Source organism: Schistocerca nitens, chromosome 7 (genome assembly GCF_023898315.1).
Source record: "Schistocerca nitens isolate TAMUIC-IGC-003100 chromosome 7, iqSchNite1.1, whole genome shotgun sequence".
Taxonomy (NCBI): Eukaryota; Metazoa; Arthropoda; class Insecta; order Orthoptera; family Acrididae; genus Schistocerca; species Schistocerca nitens.
The window spans coordinates 120,227,248-120,250,123 of NC_064620.1; the positions used below are offsets into that span (position 1 = coordinate 120,227,248).

General features: G+C 35.9%; 2 protein-coding genes across 4 annotated transcripts in view; both read left to right on the top strand.

Annotated features, from left to right (window-relative positions):
• The window catches only part of LOC126195293 (RING finger protein 44-like), a 137,787-nt gene extending 135,735 nt beyond the window's left edge, over nt 1–2,052 (top strand). For 2 of the 3 annotated variants that reach the window (XM_049933844.1, XM_049933843.1), the window contains one exon: nt 248–2,052. In XM_049933844.1, coding sequence (XP_049789801.1) covers nt 248–310 — 63 coding nt within the window. In that variant the 3' untranslated portion in view covers nt 311–2,052. The remainder of the gene's footprint in view (nt 1–247) is intronic. The other variant, XM_049933842.1, reaches the window with a different exon arrangement.
• A 9,633-nt stretch (nt 2,053–11,685) lies between these two features.
• LOC126195499 (SCAN domain-containing protein 3-like) lies at nt 11,686–13,567 on the top strand. Its single transcript, XM_049934127.1, has 4 exons — nt 11,686–12,120; nt 12,385–12,570; nt 12,780–13,282; nt 13,396–13,567. The coding sequence occupies exons 1-4, from the start codon at nt 11,686–11,688 to the stop codon at nt 13,565–13,567; spliced, it is 1,296 nt and encodes a 431-aa protein (XP_049790084.1).
• Nucleotides 13,568–22,876: the final 9,309 nt, after the last annotated feature.

A 22,876-nucleotide genomic window follows, 5' to 3' on the forward strand; every position in this document is an offset into this window, starting at 1 on the left:
TTTGTGGGTTGAGGAAAGGGGGGGAGGGCGGACATGTGGACACGTGCACATGCACAAATAATTTGAAAACATCCCACATTTTAGCACTTAAGTCAAGACATTTGTTAACACCAGAAAGATTGAGAGAATGTGTTTTTCAAAAATATACTTGTTTTGCCTTTTATATCTGCCAGAGATATTGTTTACATGACTCTGCCTACAAATATGGTAGTACTTGCATGTAACTGTTTTTCGCTTTTATTTTCAGTCCAACAGAACGTGTCCCATCTGCCGTGGAGATGCATCTCATTATTTCAGCCACCAGGATTAGAGAGCAAGTAATACAGCAGAACTTGGAAGTGCTATTTTCTTATGTTAAGAGAATATATTTCTTGTTATATAAAGAAAATTGAAAAGATTTAATCTTTATGTTGTTAGATGTGTTCCTTTGATGTTATTTATTCTTGTTTCGTTCATTCTGTCTAGAGTAGTTTACATGATTATTTTCTTAGAAGTAAAATCATATGAACAGAAGTTGTACTTGGTAGTGTTTTGTAAGTTATTTTTAGATTTTTCATGCCTCTTACAAGCTCTGTGGTTTCCCAATTAATATTATTACACAGACAAATAATATATTAATAAGCTGCATGCATGTGCCCTGTTGAGAAGGATAAGAAACACATTCAGGGTATCAACATATTAGCATGTGTCATTAACTCCCCCCACCTAACACTCCCGTCAACCCACCATGACAAGTTCTTTGTCAAACTTCTGCTAGTTACTGGTATGCATTAAAAAAAAATCTAAGATTATCTCATTAATGGTATATTTTTATGGTTTAGTTTTGAAGGTTAAATTTGCCTTAAAAAAAGAAGTGTCTGTGAAGTATGTAATATGTCTTACATTCTTCAGTAGAAATTATAAAATTAGTTTAAGCATAAGCACAATGATTTACAAAGTTGGGTGAAGTGTTGTAAAGTTAATGAATGAAACATCCCATTTTACAGGATGCAGTATTGATGTTTGCCTGGTGAATACCATCATAGAAAACTTGCTGTTTTTATACCCCCAACAGTGTTTTTCAGAACATCGTTACTTCATTAGATATATACCATAAATCTTCATCAGATGTAACTTTGCCTCATCACCCTAGCTTTTTTATTACGACAGGAAACTTTATATTACTTTGTTGAAGATTTATGGTAGGCTCAGATGTGTGGGAAGCAGGAAAAAAGTTTGACATGTGAAATAACTACTTTTAATTTTCTTTTCCTTTATGTTGTTCTTCCTATGTTTTCTTTTGTAGTATTGACTACAAATTTTATTAACATCAACTGAATTTTCTGTTGGTGTTTAGCAAAACGTAACATTAAATAGGAAAAAGTTACTAATGTTCTGGAAAAGTGTATTTATTTGGTGACGAACTAGCTTTAGACTTATTAGGTAAAGGTAAAACGACAAGCCAAAAGCCACTTTGCAACAAAATAAATATAACTGTGCAGAACATTATGAAGTGTTTATTATTTACTATTACAAATGTTCTTTATTTTGGAGACATTGAAATGACTTGAGCAATTTGGGAAAAAAGCGTGGTTTCCCATGAATATTACAGAAGGGAAGTGTTTCAAAGTAGCACACTAGCTGTTAAAGAATGGCATAAATTTTTATGTGGTTAATATAAATTTTTGTATGTGTGAGATTTGGGGGAGTGGGCATAATATAGTAGTAATGCATGTGAATTTAATATTGTCACAGGATGATACAGAAACCGTCAACACCTTGAGAATGTTTATTGAAGTAATTTTTATTGTAAGAAGAAATGTTAGCCAATTTCAAGATGACGTTCATTCAGACTGTAAATATAGTTCTGGAAGTTCTGTAGGTGAAGTGAGAGTTTTAACACACACAATCTCGTTAGCCTGGAATTCCAGGTAAAGATTCTAAAGCTTAAATAAGAAATAGGATCTAGTTATTTATTCATGTACTGTTGAGGATACAAGATGATAGATACAGTTGCCTATTCCTTGTGGGAAAATCTATTTGAATATTTTGTATCAATACATACTCGGTCTTAAGTGGCCCTGTCATCTGTTCAGATACACAATAAGTTGATCATTACTAAACAAATATCATTTTAATTGTCAATATAATTTTTCTTCAAAAATTGTTCAGATTGCTCAGTCATTTTCGTTTGTCCCAATTCGGGTAGTACATTTATGTGCCTTGTAAGACATCTTTGTGCTGATCAGTGTAATTGCTGATACACTTAATGTGATGCAGTTCCCTCTAGTCAGTTTACATGCTGTTAAGTTTGTCTGTTCTCATTCTTGTTGTTTTAATAAAACAAAAAATTGCTGAATTATACCGTCTGACCCAGGGAAATGTATGACATCTAGTGTGTAGCTGAAAATTATTTTTAAGATATTAAAAAAGTGCAAGTAGCAACTTTGTCCATGTAGACAGTACTTACCTGTGGAACCACCATTTGGAAATAATTTTGTTACTACAGGTGGTGTTGGAATTATTGTCTAAGTGGCAGTATGATACAGTAAAATTCTTTCCTTTGATATAACTATAAGAGATGTTGCCAGAACTCTGGAAAAACTTCGAATTGGAAGATTACTTGCACAACTATCACAGTAAAACCCCTCTTTAATGAATCTCTGGTTACTCAAATATTTAATCCTTAAATGGGGGTTTTGCCAAAGTATACGGAATGCTTTTTAATTACGGAATTACCAGTATCCTATGCTACAGATATAAATCCAGTAAATATATAATTATTACACTTTTCACAAACACATCTTTCATTATTTTTTTTTTTTTAATTAACAAGTCTTGTTTCTTCTGTCCTTCCAGCATATTATAGTGAAAGAAGTTGTACTCCAGCTGGTTGATATAAGGTAGAATAGATCCATCTATGTTAAAAGAGAAAAAGAAATTTCTGGGAGGATCAGTTCCTTGCACAGCAGCAGTGAAAGTTGATGCAACACACTAGTTTCTTCTTCTTCTTCTTCTTCTTCTTCTTCTTCTTCTTCTTCTTAAATCATCATCATCCTCATTATTCCCACTGCCAGTTCCTATCTGTTACCTTACAAACATTTTACTTGCATCAGTCTCTGGTTTGGAAGTTGGGATGCTGTCATCACGACAATGTCCTATGATGTTGCATTTTCAGAAATATCAGTTTTGCTATTCCATTCTTCTTCTAGAACACTGTCATCTTAAACAGCAACTTATGTACCACAGGCAGCCTCTGTGAAACAATTTAACACAATCTGTTATGTCACAGAATTCCAGGCAGCAACAAACATATGCATAGCCTGTATGGTGCCAAGTCTCATGATTTCCTTACTTTCAAGGAATGAAATTGGCTTCTACACAACTGCTATTCTGTATTTGGTTTTAATAGAGTATATTATGCCTAGGTACAGAGGCTGCAGATGACTTAGGTAGTTCGGACTTAGAAACAAAACATTTACATTCCTCTGAAATTGTTTCCTTGATATGTACAAAACATAGGTCAATAATAAGTAAATTTTCCTTCCTGCAGCACCCATCGTGGCATCTACACCCAGAAAAGTAATGAAGGCAATTTTTAACTTTCATCACTACTTACACACAATAGTGTCATAATCCTTTCTTTACTTTTTACCTCCATGGCATTTTTCTCCCTTAATGGAATATAATATCGCAAGAAGTAAATTATAAAAAGGCACCAGTTTCATCAATGCTGTGGGCTCAGAAGCATGTATCAGTCCTGGCGACATAATGTTCTTCCAATAGTATACACTTTCTTTGACTAAGAGCTTGACTTTCTTCATTTACACTTTGCATGGATAGATTTTGATGTACTAAAATATTCAGTGCTGATCTTCAGAGTGATTTCAATAGCCTTCTCATGCACTACGTTTCTGCTTAGAGGAATGCTTCAAGTTCTCAGTCCTTGAAACAACTTAAGAATAATATTTTCCACATGATTGAATGAACACATATTGAATGTTCTTCCTTTCTGAATCCACAGGAATCATGTGCTTTGACATTTAAGAATGCATCCTTATTCTTGAATATATTTCTTCGGTGTGCCGGAAAGATTTATTTTAAGATTGTCATTGACATCATAAATGATCATCAGGTTTTTATTTTTGCTGGCCACAAATCCACAAAAGTAAAACTGATAACTTACACTTCATGCTTCATAAACTCAGTATATCTTGTTGGCCATGACTCAGTGACTGTGGTGTCAGATTATGTAAGCTAAGTCGCATGAAAATAAGATTTCAGATTCTTTCAACGCATCTGCTGGTATCTATACAAAGGAAGCCGAATTATTGGCTACGATCTACGTACATGTTGACTGGTTGAATAGATTACCATTTACTGTGCCACATGACAAGAAATTGTGTGTGAAATAGAAAGAAATCAAACTCACTTGAACATGTTAGGAATTACATAAATGTTGGGTTTCAGTTTGCAAAATGTTTCATGGTTATACCATAAAAGCAGACTTTTTCGTAGAGCATGGTTGAAAGTGGGTAGAAATAACATTGTTCTTATGGGAGATTCGCCAGGACTAACAGAAATTTTCTTTAAAAGTGAGGTTTCCGTAGAAGCAGGTTCGTTAGTTTAGGGTTTTACTGTATATTATTCCTTTTCATGACTTGGTACAGTTATAAAAGTACAGTATTTTACAAATTACCCATAGTACGTTGGTTAAATAGAGTTACAAGGAATATGCACGAAGAGGTAGAATGCCAGCTGAGCTAAACCCAACAAAAATCTGCTTTCAGAGTGTGTTGTGCCTTCATACTACAAGCATGTACCAGGGGATAATGAACATACAAATATGTTTGCAATTGCTCTTACATGAATTTTGGTTACCATGTTTGTAAAATGGCTTTTTCTTCCCATTCTTCATTGACTGGGATATAATACTTGGTTAAGTTTTAGTGTAAGGGGTAAAGATTTGTGCAGTGTTCTCCAAAAGCTAACAATTTCTTCCTTAACTAGGATCCTTCAGTTTGGTCATAAAACCATAACATATTGAGGTTTCATTCCCCTCAGGTTATTCTGAGCAATGCAATAAAATTAATATTACCTCATTAAGAGTAGCATTTTGCATAATACAGATTTAGATCCAATTCAGTCAGAGTATTTTGGAAAAAGATCTGAATAGTACAAAAAACCACTACAAACTGTATATAGTTTTGATGCAGGGATTACTGAAAAACTGCATTGTGGCAGTCTTGTTTTCTAATTTTAGATGTAATTTTATTCATTTGTAATGAACTAATGGCTTGTAAATATTTGCTTATTTTGTAAGTGACTGAAGCAATATTGTTATCTAGTGGCTTTGTAAGTTAGATTTTCATAGCTTTTTTATACACATAGAATCATGCTTTTTGCACTTAGTGTGGGTGTACTGTTATGTGGTTGTGTAACTATGTGGAGTTACACAACTGACTGCAGTGTTTTGACACCCAGTATGAAGTAAGTCTGATGGAAGAGAGGTTTTTGGATGCCAAAGATTAACATAATACTTGTTTCCTTCGACACCTGGCTTGAAACTGGAGCAGGTGGGAAGATGGAACAACCAGCTTGTTGAGGCTGCCAACTGTTAGATTTGAAGGTGTGTTCATTACACAGTTGTAAATTGTATGTGCAGTGAAAGCTCTTGGTTAAGAATGCATTATCATTTTGTCTACCATAAGCTGTTGCTGTGAAATTATGTAGAATTGCCCTTGTATTATGATGATATAGAACTTTGAGTCTGCATTGGAGGCATATTATGTCATCGAAGTAATGTGTGTGAATACACTAAGCTTTGTTTGTGACTGTAATCTTTTTTGTTACTGTAGTTAATGCACTTTCATGTTAACTCTTTAAAGCTCACTTTAGTGATAGCAATAAAAATTTGGCTACTCTGTTGGTTTACATAGTTATAAGTCAATTTGTTTGTAAGTAACCAATGCTTATAGCCATCATATTAACTCAGGCCTCTTTCACTAGTCATGTGGAATATTGCCATTTGTTAGCAGCATGTACAAAATGATTTACTTTGTTTATTGTTGTATTTCTTACTTGTGGCTTATTTGCAGTTAATGGGGAAAGGAATGCAGTGTAATCCTACTTTATACATATTTTTCATAGTCCCAGTATACTGTTGGACTGAAATATTGTAACAGTTACTTCTGTCAGAGGATAATGAATTGAGTTCTTGTACTTTGAGCAACTTTGATTATTTGAAGAGTGTAAATGTTCTCCAACATAGCACATTGAAATATGTCTGTCCAGAGGAATTTCAATTGTAAGGTCCTTGTAATATGTAACATTGTATTATTTATTTATTCTGACAAATTAATGGTCTGCTTTGTATTAGGTTACAACATGAGTATTTATATTTCTAGCTTTGTTTCCCACAAGCAGTGGACACTTAAAGGATGAGAATTACAAATTTTAAATTTATGTGAAAATAATGTCATCAGCAAACTGATTTTCTGATCCATTTACATGTTTTTGGTTCTGATTTCCCCTGCCCCCTTTCTCTTAGCCATTTCAAGCTTCATAGTAGTAATGAGCTCATTGACTTTCTTTCCAGTTTGTTATGTGCATACACATTTTTTATATACATACACGTGCTTGTAATAGGTAAATTGAAACCATTGAATTAGGCTGCCGAAGAACAAAAGTGCTTTAAATGTTTCTTACACATGCTTTCACATATAAAGAAATGTATAGAAAATTGGGAGAAATTGAAAAATGCTGCCTTCCTACGTCACTCCATGTAGGTAGTCCGCTTGATTGTAAGTTAGGGACAGGTTTGTACCCACCTTTTGCACAAACATGCTCTCTGTATCTGTCCTGAATTATCCAAATTTTCAGTGCATTTATAATTCTATCTCATAGGATGATGTCAGATGTCTGTAATGTAAACTTAAGTTTTGTGCAGTATTTAACTAGATGTTAATTTATCTATTTTACTGTTTGTTGAGTTTCGTCTCTGTGGATTATATTACATTAAGAAATACAACAACCAGCCGATTTTTAAACATTTTCATTTATTCCAATATGGGTTTGAACTTTTGCCCTTCTTTGATTGGCATAATACATATTTAGATCTTAAGTTAGCACTTTTTTTCCATTTATATTGTGCTTGTTGTTACTCCTATTTACCGTATTTAATTGTGGCACAGGACCATTTCCTTTGAGTGCTACGCAATGTATGTATTACACCAGCTGAAGATGGGTAAAAGCCCGGAAAACATCGGTATAAATAAAAATACAGGCATGAGTGGCTGGTTGCTGTATTTCTTGAAGTTATATTTAACTAGATTTGTTGAGATGTACTTTGGTTCTCTAAAATCTACCCCCACAACATAGTTAGAAGTCTTAGTTCAGTCTTCTTTTTATAATATTTATCAGGTGAGGAATCCTGATGAGCCAATTAAGGTTATTTTAACAATTATAGATAGAACATGTTTTTAATTTCACTTAAGATTGCTAAGTTCATTGCTAGACAATTAATAAATCAAGATTCAGATTGCAACAGAGAGACATGTCAGTCCTTGTCATTTCAGTGTCTGTCTTAAAAAATTTGTGCTAAATCAGTGAATGAATGCAACTGAGGTCAGGCAATCGTAGGTGATTGAAAGGCCTCAACTCTTTGCATTACCATGGTTAGCATTTCCATAAACACTTCCCAGTTGTCTGTACAAATTAATGAAGTCAAAACTGAACCTGAACTTGAGTCAAGCAAGAAACGGAAAAAGAAATATTATTTTAACACATGAAAGTAGATTGACTGATGCACTAATTAAGTTCTAGAATCTTTTAAAGAGGTGGATTATTTGGTCGGATGAGAAATATTAATATGAATTAGATAGGTTGTAGCAAAGTGAGTTGGTGCTCAGGCTTATTAAGAAAACACACACACACACACACTTGTTTAAGCAGTCAAATTTCAGTTGCAATTTCCCAGTTTTGTATAACAAACAAAGGTTCATAATATGAGACTGTTTTACACTGATGTAGTGTTCTCATTGAATGTATCTTAGGTGTAATTCTAATGTATCGACAGGGAGACACCAACATATCATGCAAGTGATCATAACTGTGATGGAAGAACTGCACTGTGATTCGACAGAGGGTATTTTAATTTCGAATTATTTTGAATGCACATTTCTCTCTCTATTGGGTCGAATACTGGTTGCATACAGTGTAACAAAAATATACAGATAACCTTTGAGTGTTTGTAGAAGATATCTTGATGATAGGGCTTATCCAGAAAAGTCATCGGACGACGCTACATAGTGTGGAAATTGTAAGGGAAACGCATGAGGCAAGCCATCCCTTTGACAGCAGATGCGGGCCCGCACTCTGACACTTCCATCGCTATTGTGCTTAGCAGTCTTTATCCTGAAGTTCTGCTTTAGATCCTTCAATGTACAAACCCAAGACCACTACTAAAAGGGATCCCTAGCAGCAGGCAATGGCCACTACCATAACTTCAATGCTGTGTAGGTCATTGGATGATGTTTCTGAACGTGGGTTCCTGTCCTCAGTTTGTCCGTAAAGACTCCCTCTACAACTCCCTTGAAACCCAGTGGTGTTTTTGTGTTAATCTTCCTACACACACACACACACACACACACACACACACACACACACACACACACACACACAAATATGAAGGGAAAAAATAAAGTTGCAGTTAAAAGGTTAAGGCATACCTGATTGGATTTTAATTTATGTTCATGTAATTGCAGTTGCTTTTGTAAATATTTTATATTAATATACATACATAAGAAACGTGTGTTGGGGGGGAGGGGGGGTTATAAGTTATATATAACTTTTGTTTGTTATGAGGATCATACTATGACAATCATAAACACCACTCACAACTCTGATTTGTACACAATTATTTCAGTCATTAATTACTGGCATGTTCATATTGTAATAAACACTCCATGCAATGCAGCCCATACACACTTAAATAGCTGTAGCCCATAATATTACCTCTAGTCTTTTAATACAGATATTTTTAATTTTTTGTCAAAGTGACACTTCTAGTACCCAATTTTCTTTATACATTTAACTGGAGCAGTAGGTGAATGCAAACTTGTTAGTGTGCATTACTAGTGTGGGACAAAAAACAGCTAGATGATAATTTTTAGTCGAAACTTTGAAATTGTGTTAGTACTGTAAATTGTGAAACTGTTTGACAGTATTCTACATCCAAACTCAATTTGGAATATGGTTTCTTTTGTTGTACACAACCACCAAAGCTAAGAAGAGATTGTGTGGTTAGTATCAGGCCATTTATCTAAAGCATCAGAAACCGCAGTGTGAAATAAGTGATTGCTAGATTTATTACTATGTACTTAACACAATCATGTCTTAACATAAATATGTTTGCTGCTTCTCTGTGTAAAAATATGTAAACATATATATTTCACAATGGCAATTGGCCATACTGAACCAGCAACAGAATCTAAGCCTTACTTACTAACACAGCTGTGTGCCTTAGTGTGTGTCAAAATAAATACCCATCCTGTAAATAATGTAATTCTTTGCACTATTGCTTTTCCACCTCAGCAAGGATTCAGAGATGGAAGTTTTCCTGCCATTTGTGAAATCTTTGTATTTTATACTATTGTTCAGAAAATAAACAACACAGTATTGATAATGTGAGCAATTAGAGCAATAACTAGGCTACTGTATATCAACAGTATCTTTAAGTAACTTGAAAGTCTTAGATAAAGTAACTTCTCTTTTAAAGTGACATGTGGACCATGTAGAGTACCTACCATATGGTATCTATAAATATTTGTAATGTAGTGACCTGGCTGCAGTTCCTAAAATTTATTGAAACAGGGACATGTGGCTGATTTTCACATCTGCATAAATTTTATGAAAATCTTTTGGAAATTTGATAAAAAGCAACAATTTGATTTTTTTAAGATTTCATTGTACTTAACTCTTCTGTGTGTACTGTTGTATACTAACCACCTAAACTTTTTAGATGCTGTTGAGTAAATCAAATTTCATATTACTGTAAATTTTATTGATGCTCTGTTGTAATTTTCATTCTGGTTTGATGATGTGTGCATATTATAATAATTATTGGCAAGGCTGATTTATTTTAAAAGTTTGTGGCTGTATCTTTGTTAAGAGTTTTCAGTAGTATGTCGAGACAAATAAGACAACTTAGATAATGTTTCTGTAATTGTTCGGGCATTTGATTCACTCACTGGAGGTGCTGTATGTTTGAAATACATTCACATTACATATTGAAAGAGCCAGCTGCTTATTTCTTTCTGTCAACATTAACATATACATGAACCTTATTAATTGATGGATTAAATATTGGTTTGATCAGCATGAAAACTAAGTTGTTAATTTAACTAGACCTTTTAAGTAAGATTTTGCGTAATTAGTGCCTTGAGTAAAGAGCTGTACATCTGTTATGCTCTAGTACAGGGGTTCCCAAACTGGGGGGCGGCGCGGGTGGAGTTAGCGGTATAAACCTAATATTTCTTTTAATATCGATATTTTAATAAAAATGAATGTGCAGGTTTTAATGATAGATTATGGTGCTAAATGCAATCGTTTGGCATCCCACTTCCCGCAATCCTATCTCAATAACCTATCCTAGAACATACAGCTTTTGAAGATCACGTTTAGAATGTCACACACAGAAACTCTCAAAATTACGAAGGCGATATGCGTTAATTCTAATATATCAGATTTGTAAACAACTTACTTCTGACAACTGGAAAACAGAAAAGTCGGGTATTAACTATTCTGTACATCTGTACACATGAACTGAACGTAATCATGTTATAACTTTTAGCGGTAGTAGGTTATGTTCATCAGAGTAATAATCACTTATACTGCGTAACTGCAAAAATACCGTTTTATTACCCTGTCAACCCGCGGATCCCCATGTGATGCGATTACAATGACTTTAATAGACTGTATACGCTTCAAATGAACTGGCGGGTTCGTAATTTGGACGCCAGGGTCATGCCCTTTGTCACCAGAAAAATGTGCACGACGTGAATGCGAAACTAGTACAAGTGCTCGTTCCGAGCAGAGTACTTTACGCCGTTTCGGAAACATTGTCGTGACTGCTAACAATGAAACATAACCCAGCTAGGTAGAGAATGAAGTACATTAGTGAGGCTATTCCCCCCCCCCCCCCCCCCCGAACGGTCAGTACTACAGCTCTTTCATTCGGATTACTTATCTGACAAAACAGTTATTTTTCTTCTGCCTGTTTGAAATAGGCATAATTTCGTTTGAAATTAGTGTACGTTCTTTGCTGCGACAATGGCTTCTTTTGGTAAGAGTACAGAGATAACTGCTTGGCACTGTGCACAGTTTCCAGTGATGTGTGACGTGTACCCATGAAATTTCTCTCAGCAAGAGCCCTGCTCGGCCACCAGGTCACAGACAGACAGTGCACTGACTACCTGCGCTGCAGCTGGGCTTCCCCGTTCTTCACCCCACTTCTCACAGGCAGTCATCTGAGGTGCCGACACAAGACAGTAGCTTTCCTTTATTTCAGTTGGTTGCTTGCAGTTGTTGACACATCTGATGTATTGGATTTTGCTGAAATCGCGTTGAATCTTTCACAGTTGTGCCTCAGTAAAATCAGTGTTAGTGCGAAATTATACTGTTAACTTCTTTTCTTTTTACTTCACCATGAGTGTCATGAAAAAACGTAAATATAATGATTATATCAAATACGGTTTTGCTTCTATACAAAAAAATGGTGTTGACCAGCCGCAATGTGTTATTTGCTATGAGGTATTGAACAATGATTCCATGAGACCTTCTCGTCTGGAACGCCATTTGTGGGAAAAGCATGGTGCATTGAAAGAGAAGCTGAAGGAATTTTTTGCTGTAAAATGTGATAATTTGAAACGAATGAAGTTGGACACTGCTGGATCCTTCGCTCGGACATCAGAAAAGGTACTGGAAGCCTCGTATGAGTTATCGCTACTTATTTCAAGGACCAAGAAAAGTCATATTATCGAAGGGACACTAGTCAAACCCTGTTTGTTGAAAGCCGCTGACATTGTTCTTGGGTCAGAAAGCAAACAAAAACTTTCACAAATACCACCTTCTGACAATACTGTGAAACGTCGGATTGATGATATGGCCGAAGACATACAAAATCAATTAGTACGGCCGTCAAACAATCTGTTTTTCGCAAGACAGTTAGACGAGACTACCGATGTTGCGAATTGTTGCCAACTGCTAGCTTTCGTTCGCTATATAGAAAATGAAGCAATTAAAGAAGAGTTGCTGTTTTCTACAGAGTTAAAGACAAATTCAGAAGCAATTCATATAATGGCAACCGTCTCTGAATTCTTTTGTAAAAATGAGTTATCGTGGCAGAAACTGATAGGCGTATGCACAGACGGCGCCCCATCAATGCTTGGATGTCACTCAGGATTCGTGCAGATGGTCAGAAAAAAAAAACCTAGTGTTACTGCTATCCACAGTGTAATACACCGTCAAGCATTGGCAGCTAAGACACTTCCAAAGGAACTTGATGATGTCTTGAAATTGTGCATCAAAATCGTGAATCATATTAAAAAGTGTGTGTTAAATTCCAGGCTATTTACGATTCTTTGTGAAGACTTGGGAGCAGAGTATAAAACACTTTTATTTCATACAGAAGTACTCTGGCTATCAAAAGGAAATATGCTAAGAAGATTATTTGAACTTCGAGACGAAGTGATGCAGATTTTGGAAAATAACAAACAAACTGAATTGTATGTGGAATTTAGAAAGCCCGGTGTTCATGTTGCATTGGCTTATCTGTCAGATATTTTGAGTCTTTAAACACATTGAATTTGAAATTACAAGGTGGAGAGTCGAACATAATTTTTCATCGGGATGCCATCAAAGCGTTTACTGATAAGTTGCAACTATGGAAACGTAAAATTTTAGCCTGCTTTCCCAGATTGTTTGGAATCCTGGAAGAAGCCCGATTTCAAAAAGATTTTAAGGATACTGATACTAAGAGTAAAATATCGAACCATTTGCAGCACCTCATTGATGAATTCGAACGATACTTCCCTAACAGTTGTGATGATAAAATTTATTATAGGTTAGCGACGGATCCATTTCATGTTGACGTGGATGTGTTGCCAGACAGACTACAAGAGGAAGTCTTAGAAATTAAAAATGATTCTGCAGCGAAGTATGACTTTGAGAAGATGGATAAGCCTTTATTTTGGGTGAAATATCTCACGGTGTATCCCAGTACAGCAGAACAAGCACTGAAACTGTATTTACCATTTTAAAGCACTTATTTGTGCGAAAGAGCATTTTCAGCGGTAGTGGCGATAAAAAATAAGCTTAGAAGCAAACTCAGTATTGCCAATGATTTACGTTGCGCAGTTTCTACTATTCAGCCAAGAATTCAAAATCTTGTAAAAAATATGCAAGCTCATCCTTCACATTGATTTTTTTTTTCCTTGCCATATATGTGTGTGGAAATAATATTTTTATAATAATTACGTCACATTATAAGAGAACTTGTTATTTTCCTCCTAACTATCCTTACATGTAGGTAATACTGTAAAATTATAAAAAACTACTTCGAAGAAACAATGTAAAATAAACATAGTGAATCTGGTTTAAATATAAATACTGCGTGTGATCCTTATGGATTCTGATGTTACGTGTGGTATGTTATTTCAACTAATAATAGTATTTCTTCTGGATGAAGACACAGCGAAAGTTTATCCTAGATACGGCAAGCAAAGAGTAGTCCTAAAATCGTATACTGGTGAAGAAATGGTGTGCAGCAAGGGAATGTAATCAAGGTAAGGAAGTTGTTTTATTCATATTTTTTAAAGTTCTGTGTAGCATGCAAAATTATTTCGTAAAACTTATTTTTTATTTTTTGTCTGGTTCTGGGAACTGGGCCTTTGTCGCCGTTCGGTAACTGTCATCGTTGACATAAATGCCAACCTATGCGCAAAGACAATGGGGAGCTCTATACGTGTACAAATCAGTGATGTTCGTTAACACCGTGACTGAGCGACTATTTTTGATAGTGAGTGAAAGTAATAAGCTACACTCAACTTAAAATAATGGCCCGCATCCACTAATCTGCAAGGGTCGCAAATAGTTTTCCTTGTTTACCAAGAACTTTCTTCACTTTAGGACTGGCTTATAATCACTAGACTAGACTGATGACGTAATAACTGTGACTTGATACATTAACAGCCCACCATGTTACATGACGTCACCATCACAAATTTTTCAATAGTTTCTTGATAATTAATAAAAATCTCTCTATTTTTTAGGGGGGGGGGGCACAGAAGTTTTCTTTCCGGCAGAAGGGGGGTGTGACAAACAAAAGTTTGGGAACCTCTGCTCTAATATTTGAGTCATAGTTCCTGTTACAGTAATCTGTGGAGATAATTTTGGGTAACATTTGAAATTACTCTCTATCTCCCCCCTCCCTCCCCAGGTCAGATGTGACAGCTCTTTTATTAAGTGACATTTTGCCAAGGACTAGTTGCAGCTACGTGGCAAGCAGCACCCAGTAAGTCTTGCAGCCCCCCCCCCCCCTCTCTCTCTCTCTCTCTCTCTCTCTCTCTCTCTCTCTCTCTCTCTCTCTCTCTCTCGCTCTTTGGTGATTCCCAAAGCTAATGATGACAGAGTCATGTCCCTCAGTAATGTGTTCAGAATGTGAATGACAGGCAGTGGCACAGCAGCTGGTCAACATCTCTTGGTGTACAGAGCATTTGCGCAGAGTTGTAAGTAGAAGCTGGTAATACAGAGTGGCCTGAAAAATATTTAATCGACAAGAAATAAGTTTATATGTTGCATGTACATTGAATTTCATATGTTTTAATTTGTCTTTTACTACAGCTAATTAATGGGTCATGACTCTTTCTGTTCATAATTCACATATTTTGATTTGCATTTATTAAGTATGGATGATAGATATTTTCCGAGTTAAACATAAAAGGTATATTTCTTAATAGATAGTTCAAATAATTTTGCATTAGCTGCTTATCTGCAAAAGTGGGGGCAAGATTAAACTCTAAGGTAGTAAGGAACGATGTTAAGTTTACTTAGAAATAAAAACATAACAACCAAAAATAAAACAGTAGTATGAAAATGTATTTCTGTGAAATCTAAATTGCTGCTCAGTAACATTCAATAGCGTATTGTCCAGTCCATTCATTGGAAATATTTTGGATTCTCCTTTGGTTTCTGTATGCAATGTGCTAGAGATATTCCAAGCCTTTAAAACTTCTTGTTGGGAGCCCTTATGTCATCCAGTGTAAGATTGAAGGGACATTAAATTCTACTACTCTTTCCAGTGTAAGAGTGTGCTTTCAACCCGTACTGAAAGCTTCAGATGGCCACAAGTGTGCTTTATAGAGTTCTTGTCAGCATGTACCGTGTAGCCCTATCATTGAGAATAATAAGTGTCATACTTCTACTTAATACCAGCCAAAACATGATGACAAATCTCTCTGCTGCATCTGTGGAGCTGCATGTCTGGTGTGTGCTTCAATATCTGGTTGCCTCCACTCTGTTTAGTCAATTGTCAGGCATCAGACAAATGCTGCACTTGTCATTGCAGCTAATGTGACCTCCCCACTGATCCAGGTTTACTCCTGCCTACCTTCACACATCACAGTGTAGGGGAATTTCATGCTGTACTGCATAGAGACCAAATTGATCATGGAGACAGTTTTGTTCTGTCTAGACAAAGTCCCTTTCAACATGGCATCAGATGTGAATAATCAGTCTAATTTCTTGACAAACAAATGTAAAGTGTCTGTAAATACATGTCATGTGCAAAAAATTCAACATATTTTGTGACAGTGTGTAGCAACTTCATCTTACGAGCAAAGTGCCACATTAAGTTAAAAAGTTCCAGGCCTTGACTACCCTGGAGATAGTGTCTGTAAAGGCATATGTGAAACAGTTTCATTTCTCTTCTGCGAATTTGAATTTGAAACAAAAGACCTGATTGTACATGGAAGATGAGCTAGGACTAGATTAGAATAACAGTGATTGAACTAATGATGTAACCAGTAAGCTCATTGTTGAAGTTAAAGAATTAAAAAGAAATTCGATGAACTCCCTCAACAGAAGTTACAAAATGATGCTGAAATATGTGTAGACAAAAAAATCTGGTGCCAAATAATGTGAAAGCCAATGATCTGTAATGGAAATGTTTGCAAGAACCAAGCAGTATATTAAGCACACATCTGTTTGATGTTAATGTTCGTTTTTCGTGTCTCGTTGTTGACGCACACATTGTGTATTAGATCATGCCTGTGAGGTAACATTGTAACTATTGTGTTTAGAGATATGTTATTTTCTAAGAATTTTTCCAGACTTGCTAGGCAATTTTGTGCCTTGTTTTTACAACATTGTTGCACGAACTATATGTAGACAACATATTCATTTTCAGCTTTTATTTTTTCCTGCGGGTGAGCATCGGTAACGTTCTTCATATGTGCCCTGGTTTTACTATTCCCATTGCTTGGACATCTTTGTTATTGTCTTCTTGAGGCGAAGTAAATAAACTGTTTAAATCTGTGCAGCAAACAATGGTTGATTGGAGTGACACATTGAACTCGACACAAAAACGAGCAGAAAGATTGTGAGAAAACATAAGGTTATTGGCCTTTATCATCAATAAAAGGCTGAGGTAGTGAGTTTCACAGACATATTTAGTAATATAGTGGGATATTATGGTCCCAGTGGTTTCACTATACTTTGTAATCTGAATATTGAGGAAGAATCTTGCAATATGTATAACATGACTTTAATAGATACTTTTCACTCGTATAATGTTGTAAATCTTGTAAATACTGATGACTCGAGGGACAGAAGTCCACTTCTAGCAGAATAGATTACGTTATACTTGGTAAATATATCGAAGACAGTGTTAGGTGCAGGAATGGTGGTTTTTCACTACTCTGGCCATAAATGCAGGCTAGTGGAGTAAGTAAACACAAGCATCCCCAAAATGACAGAAGTTGTGGAAAATTAATGAATTCTACGAGAGTCTAACATCTGTGCCCCAAAAAATAAATTGGCTACTGAGAATTACCAAACTGCTGGTTTGGTAATATTCACACCTGTCAGCCCCTGCTTTCTTTGGAATTGGAATTATTATAATCTTATTGAAGTCTGAGGGTATTTCACCTGTCTCATACACTTTGCTCACCAGATGGAATAGTTTTGTCATGGATAGCTCTCCCAAGGCTATCAATAGTTCTAATGGAATGTTGTCTACTTCCGGGGCCTTGTTCTGACTTAGGTCTTTCTGTGCTCTGTCAAATGCTTCGTGCAGTATCATATCTTCCATCTCATCTTCATCTATGTTCTCTTCCAGTTCCATAACATTGCCCTCAAGTACAACACTCTTTTATAGATCCTCAGTATACTCCTACCACCTTTCTGCTTACCCTTCTTTGCTTAGGACTGGTTTTTCGTCTGAGCGTTTATATTCATACAAGTGATTCTCATTTTACCAAAGGTCTCTTTAATTTTCTTGTAAGTGGCATCTATCTTACATCCCAGTGATATATGCCTCTACATCCTTAAATTTGTCCTCTAGCCATTCCTACTTAGCCATTTTGCCCTTCCTGTCGAACTTTGAGATGTTTGTATTCTTTTCACCTGCTTCATTTACTGCATTTTTATATTTTCCCCTTTCATCAGTTAAATCTAACACCTCTTGTGTAACCCAAGGATTTCTGTTAGTCCTAGTCTTTTTACCTATTTGATCCTCTGCTGCCTTCACTATTTCATCTGTCAAAGCTACCCATTCTTCTTCTACTGTATTCCTTTCCCCTGTTCTTGTCAATGATTCCCTAATACTCCCTCTGAAACTCTTATACAACCTCTGGTTCTTCAAGATTATCTACAGTTCATAACCAATAGATTGTGGTCAGAGTCCACATATGCCCCTGGAAATGTCTTAAAATTTAAAACCTGGTTCCTAAATATCTGTTTTACCATTATATAATCTCTCTGAAATCTTGTAGTTTTTCCAGGCCCCTTCCACTTATACAACCTTCTTTCATGATTCTTAAACCAAGTGTTAGCTATGATTAAGTTATGTTCTGTGTAAAATTCTACCAGGCAGCTTCCTCTTTCATTCCTTACCCCCTGTCCATATTCACCCACTACTTTTCCTGCTCTGCCTTTTCCTACTATTGAATCCCAGTCCCCCATGACTATTAAATTTTCGTCTCCCTTAATGTATCTGAATAATTTCTTTTATTGCATCATACATTTCTTCAATCTCTTCGTCATCTGCGGAGCTAGTTGGCATATAAACTTGTAGTACAGTGGTAGGCATGGGCTTTGTGCCTATCTTGGCTACAATAAGGCATTCACTATGATGTTTGTAGTAGCTTAGCCATGGTCTTTTTTTTTCTATTGAACCTAGTCCAGCATTACCCCTATTTGATTTTGTAATTATAACCCTGTATCCACCAGACCAGAAGTCCTGTTCCTCCTGCCACCAAACTTCATTAATTCCCACTATATCTAACTTTAATCTATCTATTTCTCTTTTTAAGTTTTCTAACCTATCTGCCTGATTAAGGGATCTGACATTCCATGCTTCAATCCATAGAACACCAGTTTTGTTTCTCTTGATAATGACATCACCCTGAGTAGTCCTCACCCGGACATCCGAATGGGGGGCTATTTTATCTCCGTAATATTTTACCCAAGAGGATGCCATCATCATTTAACCACACAGTGGAGCTGCATGTCCTAGGGTAAGATTATGGCTGTAGTTTCCCCTTGCATTCAGCTGTTCGCAGTACCAGTGCAGCAATGCTGTTTTGGTTGATGTTGCAAGGTCAGTTCAGTCAGTCACCCAGACCATTGGACCTGCAACTACTGAAAAGGCTGTTGGTCCTCTTCAGGAACCACACATTTGTCTGGCCTCTCAACAGATACTGCTCCATTGTGGTTGCACCTAAGGTATGCCTATCTGTATCACTGAGGCAAGCAAGCTTCCCCACCAATGGCAAGGTCCATGGTTCATAGGGCAAAAGGAGGAGAGGGGGGGGGGGGGAAGGGATATGTAGTTATGTGCAGAATAATGGCAAAGTTTTGGGTGTATATTACATAGGTTAATTATGTAATGTATGTTATTTTGGAAGTGTTGAACAGATTTATGTATGTAAAACTATGGGGATATGTTCATTATATGTTTATGAAAATAATTCTGTGGATGAGAGCTTTATTATGCTGATAAGATATTGATGAATTATGATCCGATCATACACAAAACGAAAGCTAAATGGGCGAAAATTGTAAAATGTTAGTTGCATTATGGTCTCAAACAAATTTCACAGCATGAAAGACATTTTCTAGTGGGAACATGGACAGAGTATTCGAAATGTTGAGCTAAATCAGATGTGTTTTGCCTATGCTACAAATCAGTTTTTGCTTGCTATCCTGTTTGTGGATGTATTGATTCCACTGGGGAAGGCATTCAGTGCCTGATCTGTGGAGACCCGAGAAGTTATTTGATTATTTGGAACTATACCACAGTTGTAGTAATTATGACAGCTCTCACTCACATCGCGTTTGTGCAGGAGACAATGCTCAAAGACGTGCTGGAGTGTCGGGCAAGCTGTAAGTTAGTTTCTTACAGCTCTTTGAGAGTCTATAATAATTCGCATCAAGTACTAAATTGAATCTGTATGCATAGACAACCTCAGAAAAATGGGGCACATCCAATGGCACAAGAATATTTCAATATCTTTAAAACCACAGAAGGTAATATTTCACATTGAATAAACATTTTCACAATGAACCTCTGAATTGACAACTTTTAAATGCTTCATGCAATTTCAACAAACATCATCTCAGATGATAGCATTGCACTATAACTATCATCCCTGAAAGCTACACGACTATATCTATTTTATTTATTGATTTAAAGTGACTTTTATATCTGTTTCATTATGCAATCATTTGTCAGAACATCATATCGTCCATAATTACACAGCAAGAATACCTCACATTTTGTCATATTAGTTTATATATTTAATGAACAGTTTACTATTTTGCCAGTAACTTTATTTAAATGTTGATTGCAAGTGCCTATTAAAAAACCATGCTAATTTAAAAGTGATCAAGCGCATTTGTTATTGTTCACCACAACTGAAAAGAGAATCAAGACACTTCTGTCAGGAAGGCATAAATAATTATTCAAATATCATTTAATGACAGTTCATTGTCATTTAACATGAGCACACTGGTGCAAGAATACTAGCTTATAAATTTATGGACGAACCATTATTTGTATTTATTGTGAATGATCTGAGTTTGAGCAAATATTTATGACATTCCTTTATTTAAATATAATTGTAAACTTGAGGCATATTTCCTCTACGTGTTTCTGCCATTTGCTGAAAGTTTCACATTCATCATTGAGATATTACACTACTGATTTTTTATCTAGTTTACTGTTCTTGTTTTAGTTGTAATTATTGTTGCTTCAACTGCATCATGGTCACTGATAACAGCTTCAGGGTAGACATCCTCAAAAAGGCCAGGTGTATTTCTTGCCATTAGATCCACAATATTTCCATCATGAGTGGGGTTCTGAACTATCTCTTCTAAATAGTTTTTAGACAAGGCATTTAGAAATGTTTTGCAGGATGTCTTATCACACCCACAGTTAACAAAACAGCTATTTTCCCAGTTGATGAATGGATGATTAAAGTCTGCACCGACGACTACAGTATGATTGGTGAACTTACTTACAAGTGAACTGAGGTTTTCTCTAACATTTTCAGTTATATCAAGAGATGAGTCTGTTGGATGATAAAAGGATCCAATTACCATTTTATGCCCACCCCTGATACCGAGTTTTGCCCAAACAGTCTCTCATGCAGCTTCAATTTCTATCTCAGTGGATCTGAGTTTCTTATCTACTGTGACAAATACATCACCTCCATTTACCATTAGTCTATCCTTTTGATATATACTGTAAATTTCCCCAAAAATCTCACTGCTATCAATTACAGGTTTCAACCACAGAAGAAAAGAAAATTGGTAGAAGCCAACCTCAGGTAAGATCAGTTTGGATTTCAGAGAAATGTAGGAAAATGCAAGGCAGCACTGACACTTTGACTTATCTTAGAAGATAGGTTAAGCAAAGGCAAACCTGTGTTTATAACATTTGTAGATTTGGAAAAATCTTTTGAAGTTGTTGACTGGAACACACCAAAATTCTGAAAGTGAGCATAACTTGTACAGAAACCAGATGGCAGTTATGAGTGGAGCGACACAAAATGAATCCAGTGGCTGAGAAGGGTGAGGGACAGGGCAGAATGGAATGGGCAGTGTCCTGAAAGGATGATATAAAATGAATACCAACAGAAGGGGAAAAAAGGTAACAGAAAGTAGTCAAATTAATTCAAGCTATGCTGAAGGAATTAGATTAGAAAAAAAGAAACTAAAAGTAGTAAATGCGTTTTGCTATTTGGGCAGTAAAATAACTAATGATGGCCAAAGTAGAGAGAATATAATTTGTAGACGGACACTGGCAGCAAAAGTGTTTATGAAGAAGAGAAAGTTGTTATTGAATATAGAGTGAAGTGTCAGGGCATCTTTTCTGGAGTGTAGCCTTGTATGCAAGTTTGGACAAAAAGAGAGCAGAAGCTTTTGACATGTGGTTGTACAGAAGGATGCTGAAGATTAGAGGGGCAGATAATGTAACCAGTGAGTAGGTATTGAACAGAACTGGGGAGACAAGAAATTTGTGGCATAACTTGACTAAAATAAGTGATAGGTTGATACACATTCTGAGACATCTAGGCATCACCAATTTAGTATTGGAGTGAAATTTGGTGGGGGAAGGGTAAAAATTATTGAAAGAGACCAACAGATGAATACAGTAAGCAGGTGCAAACAGATGCATGTTGCAGTAGTTATTCGGAGATGAAGAAGCTTTCATAGAATAGAGGTGCAAACCAGTCTTCGGACTGAAGACTACAGCAATAACTGCTTCTTAGCATGACACACACTGAAATGAGTCCCTCAATTAGAGTATTTAAGTGTCAATTCCATTTTCAATTTTCATCCGCTTGGAGATCATGCAATTTTGTATATATGTTTGATCTGGTTGGTGACAATTTCTGTTTCTAGTCATTCTTGTTTGTTTGGAACAATGTGAATCTATGGCAGATTAAGACTTGAATTGTATGCTATGTACCAACTGTAGTCCTGTTCAGTTATCATCTTGGCTATGTGTGCTTGTTTAGTATGGTTGGTTAGTATACTTCATTCAGCAGTAATCATAATATTTGTAAACATTAACGTAATTCTGCAACATCTGGATGAAATACAAACAATGAAATTTGTAAAATAAGCTAATGAGTAAAAATGGCATGATTACCTTTACTCGTTTCATCTTTGAGTTTTTAATTGCCATTGGTAAGTTAAGAACGGGAGTGATTCCAGCAAAAAGCTGAAACTATATTTACTCTGCAGCTTTGTGTTTTGGAAAAATTTATCAAAAATTAAACACTGGAAATACCTGAGATAGGATGGACAGTACTGTTGCTAAACAAGATAAGTGCAGATGTCCCCCCTGATAATCTATTATTTTTCTAAGAAACTTGGAATGCCTACTACCACTTCTCAACATATTTATTCCATTATGAGCTTTGTGGCTGAAAACCGTGTGCACTACAAAGCAAACGAAATGTGCCATGATTACAATAAAAGTAGGAAGACTGATTTAAAGTGTGAATTCAAAACCACATATAGAAAGAAATCTAGTATTAAGATATTTAATTCACTGCCAAATAACATCAAAGGTCTGTGTGGTAACAGTCATTTAAAAATAAATATGTAC